Raw genomic sequence first — 12,721 nt, 5'->3', positions numbered from 1 at the left:
TGTCCTTTCGTTTGGACCTCCCAGCATCTTTTAATATCCATAATGTTTTCCATCGGTCATTATTGCGGAGGTATGAGGTACCGGTTGTTCCTTCTGCTGATCCACCTGCTCCTGTGTTGGTTGAGGGTGAATTGGAGTATGTGGTGGAAAAGATCTTGGACTCCCGTGTTTCCAGACGGAAACTTCAGTATCTGGTTAAGTGGAAAGGTTATGGCCAGGAGGATAATTCTTGGGTGACAGCATCCGATGTTCATGCTCCTGATTTGGTTCGTGCATTTCATAGTGCTCATCCAGATCGCCCTGGTGGTTCTGGTGAGGGTTCGGTGCCCCCTCCTTAAGGGGGGGGTACTGTTGTGAATTCGGTTTGTGGGCTCCCCCGGTGGTCTGTTATGATAGTGCCTCTTATGTGCCTTCCTCCATCTCTGATTACCTGTCGCCACCCTCTAGGGGAGTTTCCTATTTAAGGCTGCTTGGCTGTTAGTCATATGCCGGCCAACAATGTGCTAGTAGCATTCTGTTGCATTCACCTGCCTCAAGTTCCAGTTCAGCTAAGTTGAATTTTGTTTCTTGTTTTTGCTATTTTTGTCCAGCTATCTGCAATGTTACTCTTCAGTGCTGGAAGCTCTTGTGGACAGAAAATTACTACTCCAGTGGCATGAGTTGTCACTGGAGTTTAAAGTAATTTCTGGATGGTGTTTTTGAATAGTGATTTTTAGGTCGACCGTGAAGTAACACTTTCCTGTCCTTCTGCTATCTAGTAAGCGGACCTCACTGTGCTAAATCTGCTGTTCATCCTACGTATGTCATTTCCTCTGAACTCACCGTCAATATCTGTGGGGGCCTACTATCATCTTTTGGGGTTCCTCACTGGAGGTAAGGCAGGCCTGTATATTCCTCTTATAGGGGTAGTTAGATCTCCGGCTGGCGCGTGGTGTCTAGGGCATCGTAGGTACATCCCCCGGCTACTGTAAGTGTTGGGTCAGGTTCAGGTCACGGTCGACCTTAGTTTCCATCACCCGAGAGCTAGTCCGTTTTGTATTTTTATTCCCCTGGTCATTGGGGTAACCATAACACCTTCCCTTATAAAAAAAAATGTGTTTGGTATATAAATATAATTGTTACAGAAATGGGAATTCATTTTAAATTGTATTTTAGTGGTCAGTATCTAATAATGTGAATAACAGACATATATTGCCTTTAAGTTCCAACCGGTATTTCCTTATATCAGCAAAAACAAGAGAGTGACGACATAAAAATTTGGCACCCTGTATCTAAAAAATAAAAGGACAAAAACTATTTGAATATCCAAATGAGAAAAAAAATTGGTGCTCTTTATACCACATGCATGGAAAAAAACAAAAATGTGGCCAGTTAGGAACGTTGGTAAATAACCAGCTCCTGAACTGGTTAAAGGGTCTTTTATGTTGAACTATTGATGGTGGCACGGATTCCCAATAAAATGATTGAATGGAGCCATGTTAGATACTTTTTGGCGCGCTACTGTACAGGGGATAAAGGTGGTCACACACATTGGGCTAACTTCATCCCAAACCAGTCAGTTCAGCTGGTTTGGCTGACCACTTCATGTTTTTTTTAGTTCTATGGACGGATATCAGAGAATGGGTGGGGGAGATAGTAGGATCAGTCATGTTGAATTTCAACATGCCTGATCCTTTGTTTTTAAGGGAGATAAGCTACTGCTGACAAAACTGCATTATTGAATGCATTGTCAAATTGAACATGTATGTATGGCTGTTGGAAGATCAGGACAAAAGGTGGTATGTCAAATATGGCCTTGCCCTGCAATTATTTTTAGGCGTGTGGCCTCCATTAGCTCAAGCCATCGATTTACTTTTTTTCTATTTAAATGTTTAAGATTCTAGATTTTAGACCCCAATTAATTATAATGTTATGTCATATCCTAGTGATAGATTACATATTATAAAAATGGAAAATCCCTTTAAGGAAAAAACTCTCAGCACAAGTCAAGGCAAAGATTGATTGTTGATGTTGCGGCTTATGATGGGTGTTGTCTTCCGGAATAACAACCGTCATAGACCTTCATGTCTGTCAATTGAGGATGATGACCCTTCGAGTACACGGGGTGGATATATGTACAGTGCAGGGATTCACTCTCTCAGGTAGGCATTTCATCCAAACAGGTGCAGTTTTATTGCTTTCATAAAACTCTAAAGGTTTCAAAACCAAAACAGCCTCTTCTGGGCACAAAGGTATCACAGCAAATAAACAGCATTCAGCGGGCACATATATGTTAGTGCAGGCTCACCTGATCAGATTGCAGTCCTTTCTCAATTTACTCAAATAAGAGGTACTGTCCTACCATGTCTCGGTATCCCCTTCAGCCTGAGCTTCCAACGTCAAACAGAAGTTTTCAACTCTGGGGACAGTTCACATTGAACAGGCTGCAGCTTCCAAACGGTCCTCTGCAGCTTCAACACACAGACTGCTCAGCTTTCCTAGCTGACCCATGCAGTCTCCATTCAGAGAGAGACCTCAGCATGCCTCTCTTTCAGCTACAGCTCACATTTTGGCTGGTCACTCACCAGCGGCACACTCGACTTTGCTCCATCCAGCAGACTGACACGTAGTTAATACAGGCCATGGTTAGTAAACTAACTAGTTTAAGCAAGTCAGATGCATCTAATCAAGACTTGCAGCGCTAGCACTTAACCCAGTCCTACCTGGCTTTGCTAATATGTGTAATATATACTCACAAATGTAACTTTCAGCTGTAATTGAGGCTTAGCCGGTGGAAGCCCTTTGTTATGTGCTGAGAGGTGACGGAGAACATGTGCCGTGCTCAGTGACCACTCATCGATCCACTACTTGATCCCCCATGTGTATACCCAAGGCTCTCCTAAGAAAAGTTTTCTGCTGCGATCAGCTGCTAAGTGCCGGTGCTCTTCCCTCCTCGCAGTTACTGATGGAAGCTGGATCGCTGAGGTATTAGAAGTAGGCAGCGTGATCAATGAGTGCAGTAACCTCGCCATCCAGCCTCAGTCCCAGGGAGTCAATAATCGGGAGGATGAGAAAAATGAGAGAAGAGTAAAGATCCATCTAGTTACTTGCGACTGTGTGACGTGGGCCCATAGGAGAACAGCGAGGAGTCTCCGAGAACTTGCCGTGAGTCGGCTTCATCATTCCTCTTTTTGTAGGCTCTTTGGTTTGGTTACTTTTTTGTACATTAATTTAAAACTTAATATTCAGTTTTCTTTCCCTAATTTCTGAACTTCATACATGCTGAAGTGTGGTTCAAAGATCATAAAAATGTGAAATTGATCAGGCCCCCCAATAACACTTGTCACTTACAGCACTGCTTTGTTGATATTGGGCAGATGTTTTGTGGAGGGCACTTTGACTTGAGACCTCAGAGCCAGGGTCCCACTGGCAAGAAAATCGGACCCTGACACGCTCCCACGTAAAAATGAGTAGAGGAAAAAAGTGTATTAGGGCTTATACTACGAGGCACTTCATTATGGCAATCCCACTTCAGGCCATGATAAATTGGTGTCCTGATCGCCAATCAATACAGGTCCCACTAGGGAGAGATCAAGAAACGGTGTTTTAAGAGGTTATCCTACAATTGATAGTTTTTTGGGAGCCCCTGTACCCTCTTATTTATGTCACACTGGAAAGTGCGCCTAGACACTGCTTATTGTTGTAGTTCTCTGATTTGGTGCCCTGAGTGGCTCTGTCTACATTCAATGTTTGAAGCGGATGGTCTTGCATGGGAGTGAGGACGTGTGACTGGTGTGTTATGTTCATAAACTGTGATTCCCATGAGCACTTAGTGGTTCGTGCTGTGGGCAGCGTACGCTCGTGCTGTTGGCTGTATGCTGGTGCTGTTGGCTGTGTAAGCTGGTGCACTGGGCAGCGTACTCTTGTGCTGTGGGCTGCGTACGTTCTTGCCGTGGGCTGCGTACGTTCTTGCCGTGGGCTGCGTACGTTCTTGCCGTGGGCTGCGTACGTTCTTGCCGTGGGCTGCGTACGTTCTTGCCGTGGGCTACGTACGTTCTTGCCGTGGGCTGCGTACGTTCTTTCCGTGGGCTGCGTATGCTCTTGCCGTGGGCTGCGTACTTTCTTGCCGTGGGCTGCGTACAATCTTGCCGGGGGCTGCGTATGCTCTTGCCGTGGGCTGCGTACTTTCTTGCCGTGGGCTGCGTACGTTCTTGCCGTGGGCTGCGTACGTTCTTGCCGTGGGCTGCGTACGTTCTTGCCGTTGGCTGCGTACGCTCTTGCCGTGGGCTGCGTACGCTCTTGCCGTGGGCTGCGTACGCTCTTGCCGTGGGCTGCGTACGCTCTTGCCGTGGGCTGCGTACGCTCTTGCCGTGGGCTGCGTACGCTCTTGCCGTGGGCTGCGTACGCTCTTGCCGTGGGCTGCGTACGTTCTTGCCGTGGGCTGCGTACGCTCTTGCCGTGGGCTGCGTACGCTCTTGCCGTGGGCTGCGTACGCTCTTGCCGTGGGCTGCGTACGCTCTTGCCGTGGGCTGCGTACCTTCTTGTTGTGGGCTGCGTACGCTCTTGCTGTGGGCTGCGTACGCTCTTGCTGTGGGCTGCGTACGCTCTTGCTGTGGGCTGCGTATGCTCTTGCTGTGGGCTGCGTACGCTCTTGCTGTGGGCTGCGTACGTTCTTGCTGTGGGCTGCGTACCTTCTTGTTGTGGGCTGCGTACCTTCTTGCTGTGGGCTGCGTACCTTCTTGCTGTGGGCTGCGTACCTTCTTGCTGTGGGCTGCGTACCTTCTTGCTGTGGGCTGCGTACCTTCTTGCTGTGGGCTGCGTACGTTCTTGCTGTGGGCTGCGTAGCTCTTACTGTGGGCTGCGTATGCTCTTACTGTGGGCTGCGTATGCTCTTCCTGTTGGTAGTGTACGCTCTTTCGGTGGGTAGCGTACGCTCGGTCTGTGGGCAGCGTACTCTTGGTGTGTGGGCACCTGTTGTGAATTAGACTTTTTTGGCTCCCTCTTGTGGTCACTGGTGATATGACTCTGGGATTGTCTTTCTCAGTTTGGCACCCACCTGGGTCGTTAGTCCAGGGGTGTTGCTATATAAGCTTCCTGGATTCTCAGTCCAGTGCCTGGCATCGTTGTAATCAGATCCTTTCTGTTTGCTCCTGTCTGCTGGTCGGGGTTCTTGCAAAATTAAGCTAAGTCGTGCTTCCTTGTTTTTTGGTTATTTGTATGGCTCTTATTTTCTGTCCAGCTTGTACTAAATGTGATTCCTGATTTTGCTGGAAGCTCTAGGGGGCTGGTATTCTCCCCCCGGGCCGTTAGACGGTTCGGGGGTTCTTGAATATCCAGCGTGGAAATTTTGATAGGGTTTTTGCTGACCGTATAAGTCATCTTACTATATTCTGCTATTAGTCAGTGGGCCTCTCTTTGCTAAATATCTAGTTCATTCTTACGTTTGTCTTTTCTCCTTACCTCACCGTTATTATTTGTGGGGGGCTTGTATCCAACTTTTGGGGTCTTTTCTCTGGAGGCAAGAAAGGTCTATCTTTTCCCTTCTAGGGTTAGTTAGTTCTCCGGCTGGCGCGAGACGTCTAGAACCAACGTAGGCACGTTCCCCGGCTGCTTCTATTTGTGGTGCTAGGATTAGATATACGGTTAGTCCAGTTACCACTGCCCTATGAGCTGGTTTTTTATGTTTGCAGACTTGGTGTGTACTTTTGAGACCCTCTGCCATTGGGGTCATAACAGGCACCGCTTAGGAAAATAACAATGGTCTTACGCGTATGCTCAGCTGGGACAAGAGAACATTACTTTAGGACGTCTGCAATAGCGATAACAGTATAATCATTCGATCTGCATAAGATATTTGAAGGAGACGTGGTAGATGAGCAATTTTCTAAGGTAAGAAAATGTAAGAACTATAAGGGTATGTGCACACGTTGCGGATTAGGCTTAGGAATTTTTGGTGCAGATACTGCATCTCTTGGCAGAAAACGCAGGTGCGGATTTGACGCGTTTTTTTGTGCGGATTTGACGCGTTTTTACCCCTTTGGATTTCTATAATGGAATGGGTACAAAAACGCTGCAGATCCGCAAAAAAGAAGTGACATGCTACTTCTTTTAATCCACAGCGTTTCCGCATGGAATTTTCTGCACCATTAGCACAGCATATTTTTTTTTCTCATTGATTTACATTGTACTGTAAATCACTTGCGGATCTGCAGCGTTTTTGCACGGTAAAAAAAGCTGCGGATCTGCAGGAAATCCGCAACGCGTGCACATACCCTCAGACACCTGCTATATGTAAGCTTGGTGATCTTACAAAAAAAATTCCACAGCAACAGCACAATCAATGTGAATGTATCATACTCTGCAAACGTTCCACCTGGAGACTCCAGCCGGGAGATCTGCCCCGTGTGAACTCGCCCTAATTGTTATACCTACTTCTGACCGAACCCTCCCACATTCTGGGATTCAGAGAGTCGGATGTTGGACGATCTTCTTATTTGGTTTTTCATTTATTCCAGAATTTGCGTGGAATAAGAGAATTATGATGGAGCCTTTTTAGTTCCTTTTCTTTCCCCGGTGTATCACATTCGCTGTACAGTTGTATGGTGAGAAAACTAATATTGGAGGCATGTTTTATTATGTTGTAATGATTCATATGTATTTTCTCAGGGGTTTATGGCTGGCTGCAAACTGAAAAAAGTAGCTGACTGTGCATCTGATGTGTGAGGAGCCGAGACGTATGTGGAGTGTGTGCCACACAGTAGCTTTCCTGTGGACACCTGCAGATAGAGGAGCCGTGAAGCAACAGTGAGATCCATTCATCAGGATGGTGAGTAGTCGCTGGCTCTGTACAAGGTAGCACTGTTACAGAAATAAGACGTCCCAAGGCTCGCCGGCAAGCAGGCCAATGTCTCCATTTCTCAGAAAGTAAAAAAAGAATGGCTGCAATGCAGTCAGAACAAGCTGCAGGAATAGACCGATTTCACACGTTGCAGCTTTTGAAAAATTGGTGCATTTGTTTTCCGAGCGTGTTTAGGCGTTACTGCAAAATCTTGGCGTGAATTCAGTATGAAAATAGGACAAGCACTACCGCGTTGTTTTAGTTTTGTTTTTCTTGTTATGTTGATGTTTTTTCCTGTAGGCATGGTGTTTTTTCCTGTAGGCATGTTGTTTTTTCCTGTAGGTATGGTGATTTTTCCTGTAGGCATGATGTTTTTTCCTGTAGACATTGTGTTTTTTCTGTAGGTATGGTGTTTTTCCTGTAGGTATGGTGTTTTTTTCCTGTAGGTATGGTGCTTTTTCCTGTAGGCATGGTGTTTTTTCCTGTAGACATTGTGTTTTTCCTGTAGGCATGGTGTTTTTTCCTGTAAGCATGTTGTTTTTTCCTGTAGGTATGGTGTTTTTTCCTGTAGGTGTGGTGTTTTTCCTGTAGGCATGGTGTTTTTTCCTGTAGGCATGGTGTTTTTTTCTGTAGGCATGGTGTTTTTTCCTGTAGACATGGTGTATTTTCCTGTAGACATGGTGTTTTTTTCCTGTAGACATGGTGTATTTTCCTGTAGACATGGTGTTTTTTCCTGTAGGTATGGTGTTTTTCCTGTAGGTATGGTGTTTTTTCCTGTAGGCATGGTGTTTTTTCCTGTAGACATGGTGTTTTTTCCTGTAGGCATGGTGTTTTTTCCTGTAGGCATGGTGTTTTTCTAATGCCTATTGCCATAGGCTTCTCTATAGGACGTAAATGTATGAAATACATGATACCTTTTAGAAGCTAAAAAATAAAATACTGCAAAAATCAGGAGCAGGATGATGTAGGATCAGAGACCCTGAGCCCAGAAATGTTTCACTTATTGGGCTGTTTGGTGTAGTTTAGATAAAATCACAGATCTAGCAGTTCTCTGAATGCCGAGCTCTACATAACCCCACCCACTCCACTGATTGGTAGCTTTTACAGTGTATACAAGAAGCTACCAACAAATGTTGGGGGCGGGGTTATTCAGAGCTCAGAAGTATGGAGAGCTACCTCACAACAGGTTTGCTAGTCCTTTAGTGATCATCTCCTTATGATAAAACTGTGATTTTATGAAAACTACAGAATGCAGCCCAGTAAGTGACTCATCACTGAAATCGATGTCTCTGCCCCTACATTATGCAGCTCTCATGGTAAAAACCTGATGATAAATGCCCTTTTAAGGAAGTCAAATAAAAAAAAAACTTTATTGTAGTAATTTCATAAAATCCATTGTGTACTTTACATATAAACACATTGGTATTGACTTATTAAAACCATTGATTTTTCTTGCCAGCCTTGATGATGGGAATGTGCAGTCAGACACACCTGATTCATTGAGGTGCACCATACGAGAAATCTTACTCTAGTTTCTGACTGGAGTAAGATTTTTAGCATAAGGAACGCCACAGCTCCGGCTCTGGTGTCCCTCTCCAGCTCTGGTGTCTCACTCCCGGCTCTGGGGTCCTTCCCCGGCTCTGGTGTCCCTCCCCAGCTCTGGTGTCCCTCCCCAGCTCTGGTGTCCCGCTCCCCGGCTCTGATGTCCCGCCCCCCGGCTCTGATGTCCCGCCCCCGGCTCTGATGTCCCGCCCCCCGGCTCTGATGTCCCGCCCCCCGGCTCTGATGTCCCGCCCCCCGGCTCTGATGTCCCGCCCCCCGGCTCTGATGTCCCGCCCCCCGGCTCTGATGTCCCGCCCCCCGGCTCTGATGTCCCGCCCCCCGGCTCTGATGTCCCGCCCCCGGCTCTGATGTCCCGCCCCCCCCGGCTCTGATGTCCCGCCCCCCCCCCGGCTCTGATGTCCCGCCCCCCCGGCTCTGATCTCCCGCCCCCCCCCCTGCTCTGAACTCCCGTCCCCCGGCTCTGATGTCGTCCCCCCTCCCCGGCTCTGATGTTCCGCTCCCCGGCTCTGGTGTCCCGCTCCCGACTCTGGTGTCCCTCCCCCGGCTCTGGTGTCCCTAGAAGAATTGGCACGACTTTTGACCATTATATGATTTGTATCCTGCTTTTTTTCACCAGATTCCCTCTGTGTTAAACCCTTTGCAGTCGTAGACTAGTTACTATCATGACTCCGATGCCCAGCACACACAGGCACGAGGGATTCCAGCTCTCCGGTTTGTATGCAGCGGCATGGAGGACATCATACAGTAGTACTGTGTACTGAGCAGTGTAGCTGTGATTCCGCACAAAAACAATTCCAAAAAAGTAGTAATCTTTCATTCTGCTCATCTTCTTTCCCTCTCGATAGACTTCAATAGGTAGCTGAAATCTGTCACTTCAGACAACTTGCAGTCTGTCTTGTTTTGATGGATGCTAGCAATTTTCCAGACTGAGTGATTAGTTGGAAAGGTTAAGAAAGTGGCTCATGAGTGGAGAAAGAGGCATATTTCTCCGAGCTCATATATGAAAAGGATTTCCAGACTTGTAATATTAATTGGGAAGGGTCATGAAAATCAGATAGGAGGTGGTCCTACAGCCATAACCCCCACCAGTTTTCAGCACCAACCACGCGTGGATGTTAACAGAGAACAGAGCTGAAGCTTCACCATGTAGTTGCCATTGCAGAGAACGGCTGCTCAGCCCCTATTCAGATGGCAATGGCCACTGCACAGCAAGTGGAGCTGTGGTGTTCCTGCTCTGTGCACCATTTATATCAGGCCATAGCATTGTGCGGGTGCTGGATGTCAGACACCCACCAATCTAATATTGATGACCTTTCTAAGGCTAGATCATCAGCCTGGACAACCCTTTTACAGGGAATCATTTTTGCCATCTAATCTGAGAGCTGCATAATGTAGATACTCAGACCCTGATTCCAGCGATTTGTCACTTATGAGTTCAGAGGAGGCAAAACAATCTGTAACTTTATGGGCATGTTGTAGATAGGAAAAGCCCCAGCTGTCAGATATAAAGCCTGTAAAAAAAAAAAAACATTCGTATGCTTGGCTGCAGATCATCGGTGTCTAATCTGAGCCCAAAATCTGCAAAAAGAGAAAAAGCCTACTACATGGTGGCCCATAAATTCAGAATTTTTCCAAAATTTTGATTAGATTGTGCTTCAGAAATTCTGTTGGAGGCTGGCAGCGTTTCTCTACACGGTGGGAACATGCGTATGCTTCTCTGTGCACACAGGGTCATTGGAGAAGGACGCGCTGCTTTATGTGATGAGACGGAGCCCCGTTTGCTGGTCACACACACAGCAGCCTCTTCTGGTCGCTGACTAGCGGTCTGTACAGACAGTAGCGGTGCATGTGTGACCTTGGCGTAGAGGACGGGATATAGATTGCTTCATCCCCTGCTGCACCTTGTGCTGACAGACCACCACCAGCAGTGTGACCTCCGGCGTAATAACATTTCCTGCGCACATTGCAGAATCCTGCACGGACCGGTAAATTACATTTAGTGGTAAACCAAGAGGCAGTAATTAACATTTGGGTTAAACTCAGCTGCAAAACGTGATTTTACAATCGTTCCTCGATGGTCCCCAGGATTTCTCAGCCCCCGTTGTAAACCAGCGGCATTAAATCTGATTATTTCACTTGGTGCTGGGAGCCGAAGAGATGAATTATTGAACAGCGCGAAAGGAGAATTTAACAAAGACTGTTTTCTGATTGAATGTCACCCGCAGACGGTGCCGCGCTCAAGGTGACTTTCAAAGACTGCCGCAACCTGATGTGCAGGGTTGGATTATCTTTTTTTTTTTATTCTGTTTGTCCTGCCCTTTAGGGGTTAATAAGATCTCTTCCGTCTTTTATTGGGGACATATGCTGGGTTATCCACACTTTCTAGGGAACGATAGAGCCATTACTTACCCCCTTCTCTGCCACTTCGTGCTCATGCTTCTGCCCAATTGGTCACCGCCAGTACAAAACTGCAGACATCCAGTCCATCAGTCACTTGAACCCTGCAGACAATTACTGGCCGCAGTGTTCCACTTAGACCAGTAATTTGCTGCCCCCCCCCAATAAAGAGCAAAGAAGACTGGCCTTAAAGGAGTAGACAATTTTGGATTTTCAGCTTAATAGGATATCACCAGGGGTCTCCCATAGAAGTCAACGGTGAGGTGGCCATGGCCTTTCCATTGACATCTATGCGGAGCTGTATATTCCATGGAGGGTGGGCATTGCTCCTACTAGATTGCCTATGGGCACCTTTCTCTGGCTTCAGTTTCCAGTGGGTGCTTTATTTGAGAGGGGGCCAAGTCGTTGTGCAAGGGGCCATATTGTTGTTACACGGAGGGTCTCTGCTGTGTACTTGCCCCCTGCTTCCAATGACAATCCCCTTTACATCTATCCGACCTACACTGTCGACCACATAGTCAAACGACCGTAGACAGGATTTCTTGTTGCAGATGCTATTCCAAATTTTGACCCATAGCATATCTGTAAGCGTGCGAAATGCCGGAAAGCAAAAATCACGGCGATCCTTGCTCCTACGCATCAGTCCTTAGGTGACGGAGTTCGGGGTATGGTTTCGAAGCACACGCATTAGGCTCAGACGGCAGACGCTTTTCATTTTGCAGGAATTATGCAAAGTGTATGAAAATTTCGCTGCCACTTCAGAAACACATCTAAAAGATAGAACAAAGATTTGCATGCATTATACTCTACGACATTCCGGAATCGTAACACATTCATCCCGACTCCTGCAAAATGTTCGTCCGGCACAGAAACCTGGTGCAAAGCGAGAATCTGCATTCGGAAGGCGTCCTGAATACCTAACAGCACTTCAATCCTCTGCAGCCATCCCTGTGTGAATAGCATTCGCCCTTTCTCCTGCAGACACATCTGCTGAGCCTTTCTCCAGCGGTAAATAAAATATCTGGACTGGGAACGGCGAAGAAGAGGAGCATAGAGAACGTCTGTAATGTCATCGTCTTCACCCCCTATTATCGTATTCACCTGGCCCGTTATACAATGCAATGCCAGCTGCACTTAAAGGACAAGAAAGGCACAGCGATGTGGTAAAGGAGGAAAGCGAAGGGTAAACTGGCCTCAATATAGATGCATTTATTAGTGCTAGTGGTCTCCTGTACTGTCCGACCTCCTGTCCTTCATCCCTCCGTTCTGATCTGTACGATGGTGGCCTGCCGAAAGCTCACACCAGTTTATACCCGGAGTGGTATTTTATTATCGTGCGCTGCAGTGGAAGAATGGAAAATATCTATCTTGTACGCCAAATAGAAGAACCGAAGTGACTTCTGCCAACAATCCTACTAAATCGCATCTTGTGGACCAGTGCGGGTCAATGGAGTAAAGAAAATTACAGCGAGAGAAATAAGTGTTGAACAAGTCACCAGTTTTCTAAGTAAATATCTTTAGAAAGGTGCCATTGACATGAAATTCACACCAGATGTCGGTAACAACCCTGACCAATCAAACCAGGCAAATAAATCATCCATAGGTGTCCATAAATTATGTGTAATAATGAGGAATTACAAAGGGAAAAAGCATTGAACATGGTTACTGAAATTTATTTAGTATTTCGTACAAAAGCCTTTGTTGGTGATGAAGCTTCAAGACACCTCCTGTATGGAGAAACTAGTCGCAGGCATTGCTCAGGTGTGATTTTGGCCCATTCTTCCGCACAAACACTCTTCACATCCTGAAGCTGCTGTGGGCTCCTTCTATGAACTCTGAGCTTTAGTTCCTTCCATACATTTTCTATCGGATTCGGGTCCGGTGATCGGCTCCACCATTCTAGCAGCTTTATTTTCTTTCTCTGAAACCAGTTGAGAGTTTCCT

The 12,721-nt window shown here is 46.6% G+C and overlaps 1 protein-coding gene across 5 annotated transcripts in view; it reads left to right on the top strand.

The window, feature by feature from the left end:
* STRBP (spermatid perinuclear RNA binding protein) overlaps positions 1-12,721 on the top strand; it is a 143,105-nt gene that overhangs the window by 70,510 nt on the left and 59,874 nt on the right. For 2 of the 5 annotated variants that reach the window (XM_077283519.1, XM_077283520.1), the window contains exon 3: positions 6,646-6,805. The exons of the other annotated variants lie outside the window; for them this stretch is intronic. In XM_077283519.1, coding sequence (XP_077139634.1) covers positions 6,803-6,805 — 3 coding nt within the window. In that variant the 5' untranslated portion in view covers positions 6,646-6,802. The remainder of the gene's footprint in view (positions 1-6,645; positions 6,806-12,721) is intronic. 5 annotated transcript variants of the gene reach the window in all.

This window comes from Ranitomeya variabilis, chromosome 2 (genome assembly GCF_051348905.1).
Source record: "Ranitomeya variabilis isolate aRanVar5 chromosome 2, aRanVar5.hap1, whole genome shotgun sequence".
Lineage (NCBI taxonomy): Eukaryota > Metazoa > Chordata > Amphibia > Anura > Dendrobatidae > Ranitomeya > Ranitomeya variabilis.
The sequence above is the reverse complement of the archived record's forward strand: the minus strand, read 5'-3'. Positions and strand labels throughout refer to the sequence as shown.